This window comes from Melospiza melodia, chromosome 3 (assembly GCF_035770615.1).
Source record: "Melospiza melodia melodia isolate bMelMel2 chromosome 3, bMelMel2.pri, whole genome shotgun sequence".
Lineage (NCBI taxonomy): Eukaryota > Metazoa > Chordata > Aves > Passeriformes > Passerellidae > Melospiza > Melospiza melodia.
This window is the reverse complement of record NC_086196.1, coordinates 49,234,751-49,255,329: the sequence shown is the minus strand read 5'-3', so window position 1 is coordinate 49,255,329 and position 20,579 is coordinate 49,234,751. Positions and strand designations below refer to the sequence as shown.

Genomic DNA, 20,579 nt, shown 5'->3' with positions numbered 1-20,579 from the left:
GCTGGGCGAGCCCGCGCCCATTGGCGGCCAGAGGGCGCTTGCGCGGCCCCGGCCCCGCTCCCGCCCGCCCCGGCGTGTGTCAGCCGGGCCATGGAGCGGCCGCCGCCGCCGGCCGGGCTCCGGGCAGCACCGGCCGCGCCACCGGCACCGGCCCGCAGGGGAGGCGGCAGCGGCGGCGCGCCCGCCGGCAGCGCCCGGCTCCGCTGTGTGCAGTGACAGCGCCCCCCGGTCGCGCCGGCCCCCGCCTGCCTCCCGCCGCCTCCCGCCGCCTGCGATGCTCAGTGAGTGGGGACCGGCCCGGGGCCGCGGCCCGGGGCCCGCACGGGGGGGCGCGGGGGCGGGGCCGGCGGCGGGAGCAGGGCCCGGGCGTCCCGCGGGCCGCCTCGTGGCGGAGGCCCGCAGGCCCGGCGCGGCCGGCGGCTCCGGCGGCTCCCGGCAGGCCGGCGGGGGCACCTCGGGCGCGGGCGCGGCCCTGGGGCAGCCCCGGCTGCAGACGGGCCGGGCGCGTGCCCTGCGCCCGGAGGTCGTGGGGGGGCCTCTGGTCGTGATATCCTTCTTTCCCTTGGAAAGTGCGTGGGTTTAATAAGCCTCTTCTTATCGCGCCATCTCTCTTCCCTTTTCTTTTTTTTTTTTTTTCCTTTTTTTTTTTTTTTTTTTTTTTTTTTTTTTTTTTAATATTGACAGGAGAAGGCTTTAAGTTTGGCGTCCCTTCAGCGAGCGCCCTTCGGCCCGCGGAGCAGCCGCAGGACGGGCGCGGGCCCCGCAGGGCTCCCGGCCCCGGTGACCCCGGCAGGGCCCACAGGCCGGCAGTGCCGGGTGGGTCCCGCGGCTCCGCTCGGCCCAGGAAGGGCCCGGCGCTGGCGGAGACCGAGCCGAGGTGGTGTCAGGGGGGTTGGAGGAAAGCGTGTCCCGCAGGTCCCGCCGAGGACATCGGTGAAGCGCTGCTTGGCACCGACTTGGGGCCGCGGGGGGGTCGGGGGGAAACAATGTGGAATTGGCAAAGCGTCATTCGTGGATGGTGAGCCAGATCTCGGTCCAAATGCAAATGGATTCATGCTCTTTTAAAATCACAGCTGTTCCCTCTCTGCCTCTTCACATGAATGCCACTGCTCAGGCGAAAGCCTTCTCCGTAGTTCCTGCTGCCCTGTTTTCCTATTTTGCACCACTACCGTGCTCTCCAAGTCAACTTGTCATGTTTACTTGCCTGTTTTTGTGAATTGCAGCTGCTGCATGTGCGACATCCCTTGGCTCTTAGGTCATGGTTATCTCCATATCAGTTTATCCTTATGTCATTTATTCTGAAATTTTGTAAATTTCAGATTATCCTAATGTCACAAAATTAAAAATTGAGACCTATTATTGTTGGTAGGCCCCACATTTCACCTGCAGTGATAAAGGATAAAAGATTATTTTTTGCTGTCCAAAACTGAGGCCTGAGACAGAGTTCTTATTAGAGAATATTCAAAAGATGCTTTAGTTTTATGCTTTTATTAGTTTGGGGGTTGGGTGTTTTTTAATCTAGCTCTCTGATGCTCACAGGTCTTTCCTCAGTCTGTTGGACGAAAGAGACTGCTGTCCCAGTGTTGGGACAGGAATCCAGAGTCTTTAAAAGCAGTGTTTCCAGTGCTAGTTTTTAAGTTCTTTTTAGTGTGTCTGTACTGGGATTATTTCAAGGCCGTGGAATCTGCCTAAACCTGTACCTGAAATGTAGCATAGGCGGGAAAATAATTTCCTTGGCCCAATGCTTAGTTCACAACTAACTTCCAGCTTTTCCAGGAAGGAGGAATTTGCAATGTGTTTTGTGTTATTAGCCTCTGCTCTTTTTTTTTAGTAGTTCTGGTTCCTCAAAAAAAATTACCTTAACCTTTTTTTAGTGCTCCAGTTTGGAACACTGCAGAAAATGCTGTATTGTAGCTCTGCATTCTCACAATGTGATCTTTCTTCTCTCTTTTCTTATTTATTTTGCTTATCAGTAAAATTAGTTAGCAGCATTAGTATTTATTATTCTCTTTGGCTGTTCAAGGAGAATGAGACAACTGGGACTTCTGAACAATTGTTTCAAGCTTAATCCATTTTGTGAACAGGGAACTCTATATGCTTTCAGTTTATTACATATTTTGGAGATTATCCTCAGTTATGAGAGCTAGAATCTTAAAATTGATTGGAAGTTAAAAATTGGAGGCTTGTCCTTTAATGCCTTTAAATTCTGCATCATTGACGTGTTGTGAATTGGTGTAGCTTGGACCTTGAACCAGGCTGACAGTATTTTGGGAGGCCATTCTTATGTTTGTTTTATGATACACTCTAATTTTGATAAAAGGCTCAGTAAAGAATATTTGTAGGAGAGTTGCTTTTGCTCTTGCACTTTTCCTGAATGCTTTTCCTGCCTTGGTGGCATTGTTCTTTGTAATGCTGAGTGTGAAGTATAAAGGCAAAGTGAAGGAAGAAGCAAAGAGCTGAAATTAGAGTATGGGTGACTGCTGTTTCTGATGCTAATGGGTATTTCTTGATGAAGACACGCAGTTCCCATTGTGTCACCTGGGAGGAGGGGAAAAAATCTCCTTGAGATGCTGCTAACATCCCCTACTGTGATTGCAGAGGGGAGTACACAGAGGAGCAAGGAACTGTACAGATTGCATAAATGCCTCGGTGTGGGCCTGGGCAAATCGCCTGCACATGAGTCCGTGCAGCTGGCTGAAATGCAGAATGGTAACAGTACCTTGTGAGGCTTAGTTAAAGGGTGTTTTTTAGGAGGGTGCTACATTGCTGGTCCATCCTTGGGTCCACTCTGCGTGGTGTACTCTTGGTAAGAGTTCTGTCTTTCCTACGGTTTTGTGCAGCAGAAGTGTTATACTTGAGACAGTGTCTCAGATACAACTTCTTTGATTGCAGATGAAAAGGAAGTTTGCTTTTGGAGTGAAAGAAGGTGTTGAAAACTTTTTATTTTAATGGGTCTATCTGAAAATGCTTTCAAAACTCCCACCTGTTGATGCCCCTTCCCCACACTCAACAGTTACTTAACCTGTGGGAACAAATGGGAATCTTTTTACGGTTTTCACCCAAGCATGTGGATTTGCAATTCCACATATCTGTTGAAAGTGAACTATTGCTGAAACCTTGCATCCTCATCCACTTGTACCTAACTTCACAGAAGGGTTATTTTTCTAACAAGTGGAATAAGCACTAAAATGTGCATGGGTATTAGAAAAAAAACTCAGTTGTATTTTTAAAGCTGTCCTTTTGGTAGAAATAATGGTTCTTACAAAAGGAGGAAGGGCATCCTTGTCTCTCTCAGAGAAGTTGAGTTTCATCAGATTTAGCTGCTCAAACCAGGAAGCCTGAGCGCTCAGGAAACATTCATGTCGTTGGTAGTGGGGCTGTAAGGTGTTAAACTGTTTCCAGGCAGGCTTTACCTGGTGTTGTGATAGGAAGAAACTCCTGTGGCTTAGTTGTGCTTTTCAGGTTATCTAAACTTGTGTGTAAAGTCAATGGCTGTTGTGAAGGATTGGTGCAGTCAGCGATTACCCAAATAGCAAGGGAGCTGTAGCATTCATCTTACTGAGGTTCCTTTATTACAAGCCAGGGACTAAAAGGTAACCTTGGGCTCATTTTGATTTTGAGGTACTTCCAAGCGGTGTTTGTGAGGATGGGTTCCTAAATGTATATTTTAAAAAAAACCTTCAAAAGATTATTTCTGTTTCAAACTTCTGTAAGAGGGAAGCCTGCATAGGTCAAGGCAGATGATAAAGAAGGCTCTGCTTTTAATTTCCCTCTTTTTTTTCCTGGGGACCGTCTGAGTGAAGTGCCAGAAATCTAGCTCTAACCTTTAAGTTCAGCCAATAAGCTTTTGCTTCTTGGCCTCTCCAAATAGGTTTGCTATATAAAGCATTATGTTTCCAAAATTTCCATCTTTGTATGTTAATTTCTCATTCCACTGAATCTTCTGGAGGTTTTTTTTTGTTGGTTGGTCAAGCAGAGAAACCAGAAAGTGAAGATTACTCAAACTGCTGCTGTCAAAACTCAAGGAGGAGAGATATTCCCTTTTTATGAGCTGTTTTTAACAGAAATGCTTCAGTTCACCATTGTGGTTTTAGTTCAGAATCCTCAAAACTGTTTTTGATTCCTCTGTGAAATCAGTAAAATTAGGCAGCAAAATATCTTCATGAATCTACAAAATGTCTGGGCCATAGTACTGAGAGGCAAATCCCTGAAGGTTCTGTTTCATACCTCAGCAACAAAACTACAGAGAGGTTTGTTTTCTATCAGTATCAATGCAGCTGCAGGCTAAGTGGATCTCAGGCAGCCCTGCAAGAGTCTCATCACCTCTTTCCTTCTTTCGAGGTCATGAAACGCGTACGCACAGAGCAGATTCAGATGGCAGTGTCCTGCTACCTCAAGCGCCGTCAGTATGTGGACTCGGAAGGTCCCCTGAAACAAGGGCTGAGGCTGTGTCAGACTGCTGAAGAGATGGCAGCTAATCTCACAGGTAATCCTGTCGTGTTTTCCATGACTGCCTCTTGGCAGAGTTGTGAGCACGTGTGCTGGCAGCTGTATGAATTTATCTGCACATGTGGACATTTCTCCTTTGAAATTAAGAAATTTCTCACTGTTAAGTTGACGTGAATTGTGAACTTTGGAAGAATGAAAATGTGGGTGGAAGTGTAACAAGGTGACGTTCATAGTCAGTGAAACATCAGGCTTGAATGCCATGTGAGGGTAATGGAAAATACACGTTTTATCCAAATAACATGAAGTCTTGATGAGTAGTGGTGCTTTGGAATGGAAGGGAGAAGAACCTAGATGAAAAAGGAAGTAGAAGCAGGAAATTCTGCTGTACCTTTGTACTCCAGCAGAGTTATATAATGTGAAATTAAAGTGATAAGGCTGGGTCTTTTTCTGGCATAGTCAGCTTTGTAGTTGTGAGAAGTCTGCTCTTGTCATTTGGGGAAAAAACCCAAAACCTTCAGTGAATGAGAAAAGGCATGGAGGGAGATAAACTTCCTTCTCTTTCTTAAAGACTTCAGAATCCTGCCACGCTGCTTGCTTTCCAAATTGTGTCTATGACAATTGTCATCGTAATTATTATTTTTGTTTCAACAAACTCTGCTGCTGCTTGAGCACATAGAAGTATTGAAAGGATGAAAGCTATGTGGATGTTATAGAGATTAAATTTACTTGTAAAAGTAATAGAAAATACTGGGCTGACATTTTGGGTAAAAAAGCAAGGAGAAACTTTTTTCTCTCAATGAAACTGCCTAGATTATGACAGTATCTCAGACAAAGGGGAGTGGTGGAGTTACTTGTAATATGACTTAATTTGACAAAATATTAGTAGCTATTTAACTGTGTTTGTGGTTAGATAAGGTTGGATGCAGGAACAGATAAAATACTGTGGTAAAATAAAGGTATTCCTTACCTTTACATCTTAGTATTTTTCCTTACCTTTATGTCTTAGTACTTTTCATTTCCTTGCTTTTTTCAGCCTAACTATCAGAAGTTTATTGCAGTCTCTGAAAAAGTACTGGGAAAGATGGGGAAAGAATGAAACCAAAGTAAACTGCTGAATTGTTTTTCAGTGGGAGATTTTTTTGTGAGAAGTGGGTAGAAAGATCGGTGTCAAAACATGCTCAGAATGTGATACCAGCCATATGAGGAGGACACAGAAGTGTCTGAAGTAGTGGAGATGAACTGAATTACAAACCCCTTGGAAGAAAAAATCAATAAAGAGTGTGAATGAGTGTGTGTTTACATTTTGTCTTTTTTACTGAAAAAATAAAAATTCCACAAAATATTATTACTAAATTTCATGGTAGTCTGTATCCTCTTGCCAGTGCGTGTTTTTTGTAGATGGGCATTGAGAATTTAGTCATCAGTTTTCGTTAGAACTGAAAATGGGCTGCTCTCATGTGTTCAGCTGCTTACTACTTCTAGTCAGATGTGCTTGCAGTGAGCTGTCAGTGAGCATTCTGCAGTTCCAGCAGTGACTGTTAGAAAAATGTCTGTAAAAGTAAACCCAAGCCTGTTACTTAATCTGACAACAGATGCTGAAAATACTTTCTGCTGCAGTCATCTTAGTTTTGCAAACTGAGTAAAAACTGAGCAGATTGCAAAGCCTGCAGTGCTTTATTTTGGGGAAAGTGATCAAATGTGTTTTTCTGAAGATGTTTTTGCTTGTTCCTTAGCAAAGCTCACCTTCTGTTTTATGTTCAGCTCTACTGTTTGACTTTTAAATTTAACTAGCTTGTGTGAATGGGAGACTTGGAGGGGACCTCAGAAGGTGATCTGGTGCAACCTTTTCTGTGGGAGACAGAGCCCAGATGAGAATATCTAGAATTCTGTCTGATGATATCTGCAGTAAAATATAGCACAGAGCTTCCTTGTGATTATGCCGTATTTCTCTAGAAAACAAGAACAATGTCTGAGGACAGAGTGAGTGACCAAGGAACGCTGCCCATAGCACTGTGTATGAATATCTGTATATTGTATGTATGTACATAATAATGTACAAAAATATGTACATAAATAATGTACAATTATACATCATCATACTCACCTAAAATAGGAATCAGTTGCTGTTACACAACATTTACAGTAGTCCCACATTTGTTAGCTGGAAGCAATTCTGCTGATAGCCAACACACAAGACCAGGAGGGTACTGTCCATATCCCTGAGTTAGGAGTGAGCTCCTTTGAATTTCCTATCAGGTTGCATAGCTGGCTGCACTTACTGGATGTGGAGGAGCAGATATTTCCAATAGATGTTCTTATGACCACTGGGGAAGGTAGAAAAGAAACTGTGGTAGGTTTATTAACATATGAGAAAGATACAGCCAGTGTTTTATTTCTACCAGGTGGAAAATGTGCATGAAATTTTACTCTTGTTTTGGAATCAGTTGACTTCTTGATCCTTTTTGCAGTTCTCATTGGTTTAAAGTTTTGGGAAGGCAAAGAATTAGAATTTATTAGAGCTGTCTGCTGTGTAGGGTTCATTTAGCATTTGCTGGATGGGAATAAGCTCTAGCATCATTTACTGGAAGAATAGGCCATAATGGTTACCCAGTCAGAGTGTTTCAAGACAGGTAGACAAAGATGATACTCCACTTTCTGAAGCATGAAGTACCCCTTAATTTTGGAATTAAGTTGCTTATGCAGAGAAAGTTGTGCCCTGGAGAAAATACTTTATAAAGTCTAGGCCAATGAGTTGTGCTTGCACAGGATGAACAAGGTGGCGGGCCATTGCCATTCCTGCAGAAATGAGGCCCCCAGATCTCTGTGAAGAGTTGATTGTTGCATGTCATCCTGTGATAGACAGCATAAGAGACAGGCCCTCATATTTCTGTATTTCTTGGCTTTTACAAAGAGTTGTATGGGTGACATTGGAAACTGTCAGTGAGTATTCTAGAGTTACTATGTGTGCATACGTGCAGTTTACTTTCTTGTGCTGAATATTGATTATATGCAATTTTACATACAAATAGCAGAGCTTTTTACTTTAGGTATTGAGTCGTACCAGTTTGTGAACGTGGAGTTCTTACCATCTTTGAGTTTCTGAAGCAGCCAGGCTGTAGAAAGCTCAGTGTAGCTGTGCCTTTCAGCAAGTTATATTCGTTTATATCTGAACTGATTTAAGAGATGATATCATATTGGTGCTGGAATCTGGTTTTGTTTTGATTTTTTTTTTCCCAAGAGAGAATGATGAGCTCAGCCCATTTCTCTGTTTCAAGAGCTGAATTCAGCTTGCCAAACATACCTCCTGTATTTACATGAACTGAAGGAAGGTAAACCTGTGTCTTAGCAGAGAGAAAGAGAGAGAGGAGTGAGGGAAGAATAGCAGCAGGCTGCCTGTGTACCATGTGCTGATCTCTTTCTAATTAGAGGCATTGAGATGAGCTGGAGGCTGGCCTATCTCTCTGTAGCGTGTGAACATTTGATAATGTTGTTTATAGACTTCCAGGGCTGTCAGACTTGTGCCTCTGTGCATGAGCCAAATGCTGGAACAAAAAGGCCCCCAGTCAATCAAGAGTAGAAAGGCAGAGGATGGAAAGTGGTGCAGGGCAAGGAAGACCAAAATAAGTTGAAGTGAAAGTATTAAAAATAGGGGGTTTGGAGGGGATGAGAGTTATGATTTGAAGAAAAAAAACTGAAAGAGAAATAGTGAAACTCCTTGCTTTTTTGTATTCTACTTAGAACAGCAAAACTTGGGTTTCTCATCACTGGCATTTGCATGTGCCTGGGGTTCCTTGATGCATGTCTGTAAACTTGCATGAAGTCTCCTGTGGATTCCAGGCCATTAGCAGAACAGCAAAGGTTTGGTGCCAGAGAAGGAGAAGCCAATTCCCTTCCTAAACAGTTCAGAACCGCTTTTTCCAGAATCTGGTTCTGAAAAAGAGTTTAACATGGTCTGAGGAGATCGTAACAACTGGGCTTGTGGGCAGTTGTCAGCTCCCCCTTAACCTAAAATCCTCAGGGAGGAGGGAAGATTTTGGTTAAAAATTACAAAGTGTTTGCTTAGACACTCAGTGTTTTCTCCACCACCTCTGTAAGACTTAATAAATGATAATAATTTGTTGTAAATTATAATGACCGGGACAAGAAATTTGAGAATCTGAAGTAGTGTCACTTTAGACCTTTTCATGATGGTTGGTGCGACTCACTGAAAAAGAAACTTTATTTTTGGAGAAAGTTGTATGTTGCTTTCTTCATCTTTTCTGAGTGTAAAGTTGTAAAACCACAGTTGTAAAACTTCTAAGGGGTCTCTGATGGTTGTTACACTGAACTTCTTGGGAATTTAAGGTTGTATTTGAAAACTTGAAAATGTGTTCTGGGTGGAGCAGGTGAGTTGCTGAGATTTTTAGGGTGGGTTTTAGCTTTCAGTGAGCTTTCTCCTTCATGATCTGTCTAGGTGGTTTATGCCATGTTTAGATGCTTTGGACTATGTCATACCTGAATGGTTTTAAAGATGAAATGTCATCTGAGTGGCTGCATACCTTGGATTTTATGAGAAGCTTTGTTTTCAGACACATATGTAAAAAACCTTAAATCCTTATATAAGTTTTGCTTTTTTTATTTCACAGTCCAATCTGAGTCTGGTTGTGCCAACGTTGTGTCTGCAGCTCCCTGCCTGGCAGAGCCCCAGCAATATGAAGTACAGTTTGGACGATTACGCAATTTTCTCACAGGTAAATCAGAAAACACAGACTGATTTCTTTTGTCATTGAAATGAGTAAAGGGTAATATAGTAAAATTTGAAATCATGTCTCTAACAATGTTTTGATTTCTAGTTTTGAGATTTCAGTTAAAATAGAAATATTTCATTTTTCTGTTTTTGGTTGTTTTCTATGTGCTGAATAGCTTTGCGTTTTATAGATGGCTGGCTCTTTGCTCTTTCTTGTTCAAGCATTTGCACTTTGTAGGTCTTCTAGACAGCACCATTTTTACATAGGACAGGAAGGAAAATCAGTGTTTTATGTGAAAGGCAAGTAACTGAGAAAAGACTGTAGTTCTCTGTTGTATTCTAGTTTAAGGTTTTTAACTTTATCCATAATTGCCTTGTTTTTATGATGGTCTGGATTTCTAAGGGAGGATTTGTTCCTGTAAATTTAGCTGTACTAGCTTTGAGAGTGGAGCAATACAGCAAAGTAAAAAATATCTTACTCCATAATGATGCAGAAGTCAAATAATTATTTATTTTTTTTTATAATTATTCTATATTTTTTTAACAAGTACTCTTGGGAATGTCCTTATTTCTTCTATAAGTCTCCAGCATGGGAAGAAGAAAGCAGACAGAATTTTTAAAGAATAGTACCAAGGAAAGTGATGCTGTTGCACACAACATTTGTCCAGTGTAAGGATTTGATCCCACTGTGCATAACATTGGGATTATTATTTCTGATAGTTTTGGAAGGGAAGGGAGCAGGAAGGCAAAGGCAGAAAATAGTGAATTCTTGGAGCCTTGTCATCTACAGCAGTTCAATACCTTTGCACTTTAGTATTTGAAGTAAATCCTTATGGTTTAATAGATTTTTAGAAGTATGATAGCTCTGTTCAGTGCTTGGTGAAGTGCTGGCTTAATGTTTGATGAAATGCTAGGTTTTGGTATTCAGGTGGACTGCTTTCATCTTTTTTGTCCCTGTTGCTCTAGTTTGATATCTTACACAGATGAACTACCTCTGTTTGTTCAAGGGAGTAGCTTGCCAACCAGCCACAAGGCACAGCAGGGCACTTCCCATTTCTGTGATGCCTGCCCCACTGAGGAGTGGGCAGGGGATTAGTGACACGGAGTAACTTAACTAAGCAGTCTCTAGTTCAACCACCTGTTCAAAGCAGGGCAAGATGGGTGTTTGATCAGGTTGCTCAGAGCCTTTTCCAGTCAGATTTAGAAAATCAAACACTCTGGAGATTGCTGTGCATCTCTGGGGCCCTGCTGCAATTCAGTGAGAATTTCCCTTGCAGCAGCTTGCCTGTTGTCCTTCCATTGAGCACCTCTGAGAAGAGCTGGCTCCTTTGCCTCTATAATGCCCCACTGGGTACTGAAAGCAAGCAGTTGAATACCCCCTTATTCTTCAGGGTAGGCAGACCCAGCTCCTGTAACCTCTTCATATGTTCCTAGGGAACATTTTCTTTGTTCCTGTTTCTTCTAACTTCCCATCTCTTCCCTTTTTCCCCTACTGCAAAGTGAGGTCCTTCCTCTTGTTTCATTTTTGGGCTAGTGCCCCTGGAGAAAAAGAGACCTGCTGACTGCTTAGAATTTTTACTACATGCAGACCACTGTTTTCACTGGCTTTGGCCCAGTTTCAGTGGGACAGGAAGAAGAGTGATGCTCAAGTATGCAAATATGTATGCATACACTGCACTCCATGCATAATCTGTAGTTACTCCTGTAGAAATGAGACAGAGACACAGTATGGACTAGAGAAAGTCTGGCAGAGTGCTCAACATGAAGGAAAAATAACCTAATGGAAAGGGAGAAAAGAGATCATGCGTTGGTGAGTGGCAGGAGGGAAGAGCATGTTGAAAAACAGCAATGCTTTCTGCATTTTGAGGATCAGCAAATGTTTGAGGATCAGCAGTGCCTATTTGTTTTCCAGTAATTGGGACCATTTGGTCCTGTGGTAGTAACTCGTTGTGGCCCTGTTTGTTGCTATGGTGTTGGGCAGGCTCTGCTCCTCACAGCTCCCTGCAGCTGGCAAACAGCCCCAGAGAAGCTGGGGAAGGAGGGGTGGAGCTGTTGCACAGAGCAGCCTCTGCAAGGTACTGCACAGCCTAATCGGGGTTTGTTACACTGTGTACTAGGAATTACTGCTGGGATTTGCCTTGGCAGAGAGAGAAAAGCATGTACATGGGCAGGCACAGAAATAAAACAGGAGCACAGCATATTGCAGTACATTTTGGAAACTGTAGCTTCCTTTCCCCTGAAGACAAATCAGTTCCATCCAAAGCACCACTCATGTTTTACTGAAGCTGAGAGGAAAAAAAGCTCAGGCCAGATAAGCTAGATAAATAATTTTGGCTTAAACACTTAAAATACTCTTTTAAATATAATTAATACATTTTAAAGTTCATTTATCACAATAAACAAAGGATACAAAGAGCATGCTTTTTCTTTTGAAATAAATGGGGAAAATTCAACTGTCATGTATTTTATGAGGTGGTATATTATTAGTTGTCCCACACCTGAAAAGACTTCTTGAAATATCTGTATTTTGTTCTGACAAGGTACTTCACTGATGTGGAAATCTCTATTGTACCTCTTTTAGATGACAGAAGTTTGCTTAGATGTGACAGCAAATGTCTCTTTTTTGTTTGCTTTCCAATGTCACTGTCAGGGCTTTCTCAGTAGTCATCCTTGCTCTATTTTATTCCCAATAGGAAGTGGTTTGAGAAGTCATTCAAAGTTTTTTGTTTTTTTTAATATAGATTCAGATTCTCAGCACAGCCATGAAGTGATGCCTCTTCTATATCCCCTCTTCGTCTACCTCCATCTGAACATGGTCCAGAATGGCCTAAAAAGCACAGTGGACAGTTTTTACAGCCGCTTCCATGGCATGTTCCTGCAGAATGCCAGCCAGAAGGATATCATTGAACAGTTGCAGACTACCATGACTATTCAAGATATCCTGTCCAACTTGAAGCTCCGGGCTTTTCTGGACAACAAGTACGTCATCCGCCTTCAAGAGGACAGCTACAACTACCTTCTTCGCTACCTCCAAAGTGACAACAACAACGCCCTGTGCAAAGTCCTGACCTTGCACATTCACCTGGATGTGCAGCCTGCCAAGAGGACTGACTACCAGCTCTATGCCGGTGGGAGCTCCTCACGCAACGAGAGCAATGGCCTGGAGCCCAGCGACGTGCCAGCTTCCATTCTGCAGAATGAGGCAGCGCTGGATTTACTGCAGGACAGCATTAAACGCGTCAAGGACGGGCCCCCTTCCTTAACCACCATCTGTTTCTATGCCTTCTATAACACAGAGCAGTTGCTGAACACTGCAGAGATTTCACCAAATAGCAAGCTGCTCGCTGCTGGGTTCGATAATTCATGTGTGAAGCTGTGGAGCCTGCGCTCCAGGAAGTTGAAATCTGAGCCCCACCTTGTTGATGTGTCCCGCATCCGTTTGGCTTGTGACATCCTGGATGAGGAGGTTTGGATACCCTTTTTCCCCCTTCTTCCCCTTCTACTGGCCTGCTTTGAACATGGAGTGTTGAGTATGTAGTCATGTGCTAGGGAACTCTGAGGCTGTTGCACAACTTGCCTGCCTTGATGCACAGATTTGATAACCTACTGTCATCCTTGTTCTTCCCTGCAGTGGTTGTAAGTGGTAAACTGAGGTGCAATCAGTCTGTGCTTAGGTCATAGATTGTTAGTCCTGGGTGCTGATCCCCTTCCTCCAGCTGTCCTGGAAGAGATGACAGTAGACAGGCAACCCAGAAAGGACAGGTGACTAGAGTAGGCTCTCTTCTCTGAGGAGCATCGAGCCTTCTTTGGGATGAGAAGTAGCTCAGAACAGCCAGGCAGAAGGGTGGAGAGAAAGGCAGACGCACAGGAAGAGGAAAATATAGACACGGTAAGGAAAAGAGCTAAAGAAGTCTGATCAGGTGCCTGTGTGCAAAACTGTATTTCAGGTGTCACCTTAATTTACCAGAGGTCAAGAGTTATGGAAAAATTATGCAAAATGTCTCTGTTAAGGAATCTGAAGTAGAAACTTCTGAGGTTTCCTACTCCAGAATGCTGGAGAGAAGAACAGGAATGTGTGTACCATTACTTCACATGCAGTGCTAAGTGGCACCTTTTACTTGACCTTTTTTTTTTTTTTCTAGTCACAGCTTTTCTTCCCTCTCCACACAACTGCCCAAGCAGCAACTTCTATCTGGTTAGAGATCAAAATTTTTACTCTTCTGTTATTTAATCACTCTTCTCCTTAAAAAAAAAAAAACTAACTCATTTGTTCTTGTGTTGAGTGTTTAGCAGGAGAGACCCCCTTTTTTCTACTGTTTTTTCTTCTAAAAAATATTTAATGGCAAGGTTCTATTTATTTTGGAAGAGTGCCAAGAGCTTGGTGATTTAGGGATCTGTGATTAGGGATTGCTTTGTTAAACAACTTGAGAAAAGAGGCAGACATCAAGGTGAGACAGCACAGCAGCATGTTCACTGTTTCCCAGGTTAGCCTTTTTGCAGAGTGAGCAGGTAAGTGGGTCAGACTAGCCCAAAATAGAGTTATGGAGTCATTTTCATTGTAAACTGCAAGAGTTCATAGGGCATGTGCTTGTGTATTGCCCATCATAGAAGCCAAATATCAGCACCTGCAATAGAGAAAAGTTCGGTAAATCAGCAGGTCACCTTCTTTGGCTCTGGACTGTGGAAAAGTGAGATATTGCCAGGTTATCAGGAGTGTGTGTATTAACTTTTTTTGGCATGTAGTCATAGACTTGCTTATTATACATGTATTACGAGACAGCCATGGAATCCTGGAATTCATGGAATCCTGAATAGCTTTTGGTGGCTATTGGATGTTTTGTGTACAGGTCTGAAGCAAAAAACTGGTCAAAACCCAGCACAGATCAAAGTAATCATTGCCCTGAATAATTTCCACTACTGACAAAACAAATAGTCACCTGAGCAGGAGTTCAGAATTGAGGGAGGATACCAATACCAGCCTCAACACAAATTTGGTTACCAAATGCAAATGAAAGCTCCTTGACTACAAGGAAATAAAATCAGTTATCTGGGAGCCCTAAGTGGAAATACACAGGCACCTACAGCATTGCAGGTGGGAACAGGCCAGCAATTGCATCGATTCCATGGGAGAGGAAGCCACAGATACCAAGACCAACCAGACTACATTGACTGGGCTGCAGCTCAGTGTGAGCAGGGGCTGTATTTCAGATTGTCACGGCAGTCTGATCAGCAGCGATTCAAAGGGATAAAGCTGATTCACACTTTGACAAAGAACAAAAATTCTGAATGCACTTTGACATTACTTCTGTGAGTTCTATGGAATAACTTATGAGGATGTTAAAATTTGGTTTGGTTGATTTCTGTATTGTATAATTAGCTTTGGATAATGTATTTAAATAGTAATGAATTAAATAAGTAATCTTCAGCATGGTTTTTTATTTTCTGCAAGGAAACAGGTCCTTCCTTTTGTGCAGTCACAAAGGTCTAAAATCATGCTAGTTTCAGTGGATGTTGTTCAAGGTGGCACTAAAGCTACTCTGTTGGGTTTATTAATTCTTCTTATGAAGGAGAGTGTGTGTGTGTATATATATATATATGTAAACCAAGGTGAGACTTAGCAAATGTGTTAGAATAAGATTTTTCCTAGTCCATGTGAAGCCTTTTGGTCACTAAGGTCAAAATCATCTTCTAGGTGTAGTTTTACTAAATTTTGCTCAGTGTCATGCTGCAGTGTACTTCACTAATGTAGTCTTGCTTCTTGCAAATAAGAGAGGCTTATTATTTTGGAATACAGTAATTCTGTTTTCTTTATAGTAGCATCTCACAAATGCCACTTTACAGTCTCTCTTACTTTGGGTCCAGTATAAAAATGGAGTTTTGTAGCTGTACAAATGAAAGTGTTGTTTGTCTCTGCAATTTTACCATGCTCATTGCTGGTACTTCATAAATCAACATCAGAAAATAATGCTCTGTTCCAAGCGACAACAGTGCCAGCGTTTAAATCCTGTGAAGACTAAGACTTGACCCCATTTAGCTCTGCTTCTAAGGTTCTGCTTTTAAGTGGCAGTGGTCCTTCAAGTGATAATGAGTGGGGATGATGCTTGCTTGATGGCAGATAGGAGGGAATTCTGGAAGTAGCAGTAAAAAATGTCCTGCAAAGTGTGCCATCCTTCTTCTTCATTCCCTGCTAGGGCATCTCTGCTACAGGCAGATATGAGGTCTTCCTTTTGGCATCTTTAGAGCACTGCAGGATGAGAGAGATTCTGACGCCCAGGAAAGCCTGTTACTGGTTAGAAAAAAAAAGGGGAGGAATGTGAGCTTATGGTTTGTTTCTCCTTGAGGCTATCATTGTTGCTTTTTGAGGCTTGGTGGCTGCACTTGCAGCTGCCTTGCTAATCTGGTCAGCAGAGTAACTTGGATAGGGAGGAAACTGAAAAATATGGTGACTCAGAAGCATTATAGATGTGCTGTTTTCAGTGAGCTGTGACAGGAGTGTGCAGTTATGCTAAGTGAGTGTCAAACAGAAAGATAAGATTTGCTACCTGTGACCATATAGGAGTAGGAGTTTCAGTGCTGCAGAAGGTGGTGTCAAGTCTCCTGGTACAGTAATACAAGGAGGGAAGAGGAGGTGCTTGCAGACAGCCCATATAGCCTTGTATTTGAATGCACAGAATTAAGTACCTGGACTTGCAAAATTTGCAGAAACTGTAGTACAATACAGGCAGCTTGAATGGGCAGTGGTAACTTGTCAGAAATCTTATGGTCATAATTAAATAGTACAAAATGCTGCAGGTATCAGCCATTCTTCTTTAATGTGGCAACACAGCCTAGAGATGCTGTAGATTCCAGTAAGCCATGTTCTATCTGAGGTAGAAAAGCAATTTGAATAAGAATGGTGCCTTGCATGCCAGAGCCTGCAGTTTGTCTCTGCCTCACCTCCATAGCAGAGAGGAAGTTGGCTCCCAGCCCCACCATAGCTCCCATGGGCACTGAGGAGAAGCAGCATTGTTAAAGATGGCTTGCTGCCTACTACATTCTGTGCTGTTGAGATGGAGAAAGACAAGGAGATGGCCAAGTCAGAGTTTGCTCACCTCCAGCATGAAATTTGAAACCACTGGAGGAGAAGCACTTTCTGGGCTATTGCTAAGTCCGAAGCCAAACCGTCTGTGGGTCCTGAGGTCTGGGGTGGGGGTGTGGGAGATAGAGGGCTGCTTACAACACACTGGCTTCTGCTGGTTGTCAGCAGTCCAGCAGCCCTGGGGAATTGGGTTTCCTCTCAGGGCAGGAAGTGCTCCTTCTGCAGGAAATGGGCCAGTTCAAGATGATAAATGATAAAGGGGCTGCTCACAAACAAAAGGATGTTGTGTTGAATTTGATATGCAGAGATTGTCTGTGAATGAGTGTTACTGATTCAGTACTAAGGAAAAGTGTCCTCCTGACAGCCCTGAGGAGGGCTGGTATCAGGCTACTATGCAGTTGTACCCCAAGCAAGGGTCATCTTGTACTGTCAGTGAGACCCCTGCTTGTCAGGCAAGGACACTTCTGAGATCTCTTGAAACCTGTGTAGTCTGTAGCCTTCGAGTGTCAGGAGGTGCTACCTGAGTAGGCTTTTAGAGACTCTTACCATCCATCAGGAGATTCCTTTAGCTCAGCTCCCTGAATAGTCTTTAAACACAAAAGTCTTCACTTGTTGACTGTCTGCCCTGGTACTTGAATTGGAGAATAACAGGATAGAAAGGTTTCCAGTGCCATCATTTTTGCTATTGTTCATCTTCTCCTATGCCAAAATAGTTACATTGGCCTAAATAAGCTGCATACATTTGCTATTCTCGAAGGTGGTTCTTGGAGGGTGAGGATGTGAAAGCATCCTGATGGAGCTTGGAGGTAGAAATAGGTGTTAGAGCCTTGCTGCATTTCTGTTCACTTGCGGGATTGAGAAAGAGGGTTAAGCAGACAGCTTGTCAAATATGCTTTGTCTTTCCATCTCCTGCCTTTTGTTTAAGATGTCTGTGATTGTTTCCCTCCTCTGGGAGATTCACTTCCAACAATGACCACACAAAAAGAGTAGATGCCAAGAACTGCTTTCAACATCTTAGCCAAGTGTTTCTGTAGTAGAGTGGATAGAGACTATGCATATGTTTTGCTAAAAACATATTTTAGCAAAAGGAAAAATGTCATTAAATAATTTTTCCCCTCTGTGCCTGCAGTCTCAGGTTAGGATGCCTTCTGGACCGAGCATAAGGCTACCAAAATTGAAGTCTTATCTCACCATCTCTTTCAGTATTCACTTGTAGCAAATGTACCAGCAATGTTGGTGTCTCAGAGTTGCACAAACTGTGCCACATCTAAAGTAAATAATCTAACTCATTCTGTACTAGCACCCTCCTGGTTTCCTCGTGGAGGTTTTTATATTTGTTGAACAGATAAACATGCTTTCCTTCCTTGTTTCTTTTTCTTCTTCATGACCAGGAGGAAGAGGATGACAACGCAGGCACAGAAATGAAGATCCTGAGAGGACACTGTGGACCTGTGTATAGCACAAGGTTCCTTTCAGACAGTTCAGGACTCTTATCTTGTTCTGAGGACATGTCCATCAGGTACTGGGACCTCGGAAGCTTTACAAACACTGTGTTGTACCAAGGACATGCCTATCCTGTCTGGGATTTGGATATTAGCCCCTGCAGCCTGTACTTTGCCAGCGGTTCCCACGATCGCACCGCGAGGCTCTGGTCGTTCGATCGGACGTACCCGCTGCGAATATACGCGGGCCATTTGGCCGACGTGGACTGCATCAAGTTCCACCCCAATTCCAACTACTTAGCCACGGGCTCCACGGACAAAACCGTGCGCCTGTGGAGCACCCAGCAGGGCAACTCGGTGCGGCTTTTCACCGGGCACCGGGGCCCCGTGCTGGCGCTCGCCTTCTCCCCCAACGGTAAGTACCTGGCATCGGCAGGTGAAGACCAGCGGCTGAAGCTGTGGGACTTGGCATCAGGAACTCTTTACAAAGAACTGAGGGGGCACACAGACAACATAACTAGCCTTACTTTTAGCCCTGACAGTAGTTTAATTGCTTCGGCGTCGATGGACAATTCGGTTCGGGTCTGGGACATTCGGAACACGTACTGCAACGCCCCTGCGGATGGGTCTTCCAGTGAACTGGTTGGTGTATATACCGGACAGATGAATAATGTACTGAGCGTACAGTTCATGGCCTGTAACCTTCTTCTAGTGACTGGAATTGCACAAGAAAATCAGGAACATTAATTTTGCTTTTTGTCTTAGGGAAGTGGGTGAGTGTCTTGTATGCCAGAGTCCATTGCAAACTGAGATTACTGACTGTGAAACACTTCTCTTCCTCTGCCCCCTTGAAAGGCATGTTCAGAGTGATGCAAATGCTTTAAGATGTCACAAAAACGCCTGTGCTGTTGAACAGAATAAGGAAAAAAAGGAGGATTGATGAAAATACATACACATTTTAATTTTGTACTTTTAGGAATGGGAAAAAGGGGAGTAAATCCAGTAACTTGAGGAAACTGAAAGCCTGGCCCAGACAAGTGAAACTGCCAACCAGATAAGCTGGTGACCTGCACTTAAATATCCTTCATTGATTGATGGGCACATCTTATCTACTGTTAATTTGGCTTGAGTGTGTGGAGAACTACTGGCCCAGTGGTTTTTGTTCTGTTTTGCTTTTGCTTTCCTGGTATTGCAGACGACCAGCATTTTTAAGGCCCTTCTATTAAAAGAACATTATGTATTTTCTACAGTGATAGTAGTCCTAACTATTTCAGCTCCCTATAGCACTTCCGGAATATTTTGGACTAAATAAGTAGAAAATACCCTTGTTCTTTTTCAGTAAGGGCAAGGAAATCTGACCTCAGTTGGGGGCCATCTCTGCATTGTTGTTTGGGTTTGGTTCCTGGTACTAGCTGTGATTATGTGTATTTATGTTCCATTAATTAGGAAATTTTCTGACTCTGGTTGCACTGTGTTTTGAGGATGGGAGGACAGTGGGGACAGAGTGGTGGCTTTAAGAATAGCGAACAACTTGCCTTGTCTGGAGGGAGGGCACCATAGAATGGAAACAGCCACGTTTGGACTCCTAATGGAAACAGGGCATGGCAACCCACCACTGCACCTCACAGAAAGATTTCCATAAATGGAAGTTGGCAGTCTAGGGAGAGGGGGATGAGGAGAAACACACAAAGTGACATGGGAAAAATACTATTACTAAATTATTGTGTGTACACAGAGGCAGCTCTGCCAGTGTTGGATTTTTCTCAAATGTTGCAATACCGGTTTCATTAACATTTTGTGAGATAAATCATCAGCATTTACAAGGATCTGCAGAAAAAGCACGTTCTAGTTTGTCATTTGGAGAGATTAAATATTTCTGCTTTCTGGAAAGAGTTATTTTGTATTTTGTTTTCTATTAAAAGCATTTAGTTTAAAAAGAAAAATAAAAATTGTTTGGTCCCTTTCTGGGAAGTTCACTCTGACTTGTATGAGAAGAAGAGGGCAGCAGCTTCCCCTACACTGCATGAGACAGATGCCCTTTGAGGCTGAATCTGGTGGTCTTGCTCACTTGGTGCTGTTTTGATATCACCCTGCTTGCTTTCCACAGAGCTGATGGGACACATCATGGAATGGGATATTGATCCAGCTTTGTAGGCCAGCTGATATGTATGGGAAGGATCTAGGTACCCCCTGAGGTTAGCACTGCACCTGAAGGCCTCAGTCTGTAGTACTACATTACTTTTACTTTGTGGTTTGATGTGTCAAAATGCCTCTTTCAAGCAGATGTCTTCTAGACAGACTGTGGGTATTAAATGATAATTCCCATCAGCTTCCCTCAGCCCTGCTGGATTTTCATGAGAAAATTGTCTTGAATGTCTAAACAATCTAAGAGTTTAGACAACAACTCACAGTTGCCATTTTATTTTATTGTCTATTTACAAAACAGTAAACTACAAAAATTTTTTACCAGACAAGTGTTTGACCATTCTGGCATTAACCGCGGCATGTGCTGCAGCTCAGTGCTGGGAGTACCGAAACCCCTCCGTACCCCTTGGAGCTGAATGCTGATCTGATGGCTGCATATCAGAAGTGTGAAGCCAGATGAGAATTGGGCGTGTTGAGGAAAAATGTATGGAAGACAGTAGTGTTGCTGATGCTTTGTGCTATGCAGGTCTTTAGAGAGACCTCCTTCAGCTCTGTTGAGTCAATACTGACCAAACACATGGTATTTTTCAACCTGCAGTAATCCCTTTGTTTTGAGTGGTTTTGCTGGATTCTGTAGATTCTAGCCCAAAGATTTTACTGTGAAATGACTGTTTTGGCTGAATGCCTGTGTGAATACCCAGGAAGGATATGGCCCACCAGTGCTCACTGGAACTCATTT

At 43.2% G+C, this 20,579-nt stretch overlaps 1 protein-coding gene across 2 annotated transcripts; it reads left to right on the top strand.

The window, feature by feature from the left end:
• Positions 1 to 204: 204 nt before the first annotated feature.
• On the top strand, positions 205 to 19,585 carry TAF5L (TATA-box binding protein associated factor 5 like). 2 transcript variants are annotated; one of them, XM_063151656.1, is made up of 5 exons: positions 205 to 281; positions 4,342 to 4,486; positions 9,075 to 9,179; positions 11,917 to 12,641; positions 17,645 to 19,585. In XM_063151656.1, the coding sequence occupies exons 2-5, from the start codon at positions 4,345 to 4,347 to the stop codon at positions 18,440 to 18,442; spliced, it is 1,770 nt and encodes a 589-aa protein (XP_063007726.1). In that variant the 5' UTR covers positions 205 to 281; positions 4,342 to 4,344; the 3' UTR covers positions 18,443 to 19,585. The 2 variants fall into 2 exon arrangements, with proteins under 2 accessions (XP_063007726.1, XP_063007725.1); XM_063151655.1 differs by lacking the exon at positions 205 to 281 and adding an exon at positions 929 to 1,018.
• The last annotated feature ends 994 nt before the right edge of the window (positions 19,586 to 20,579 follow it).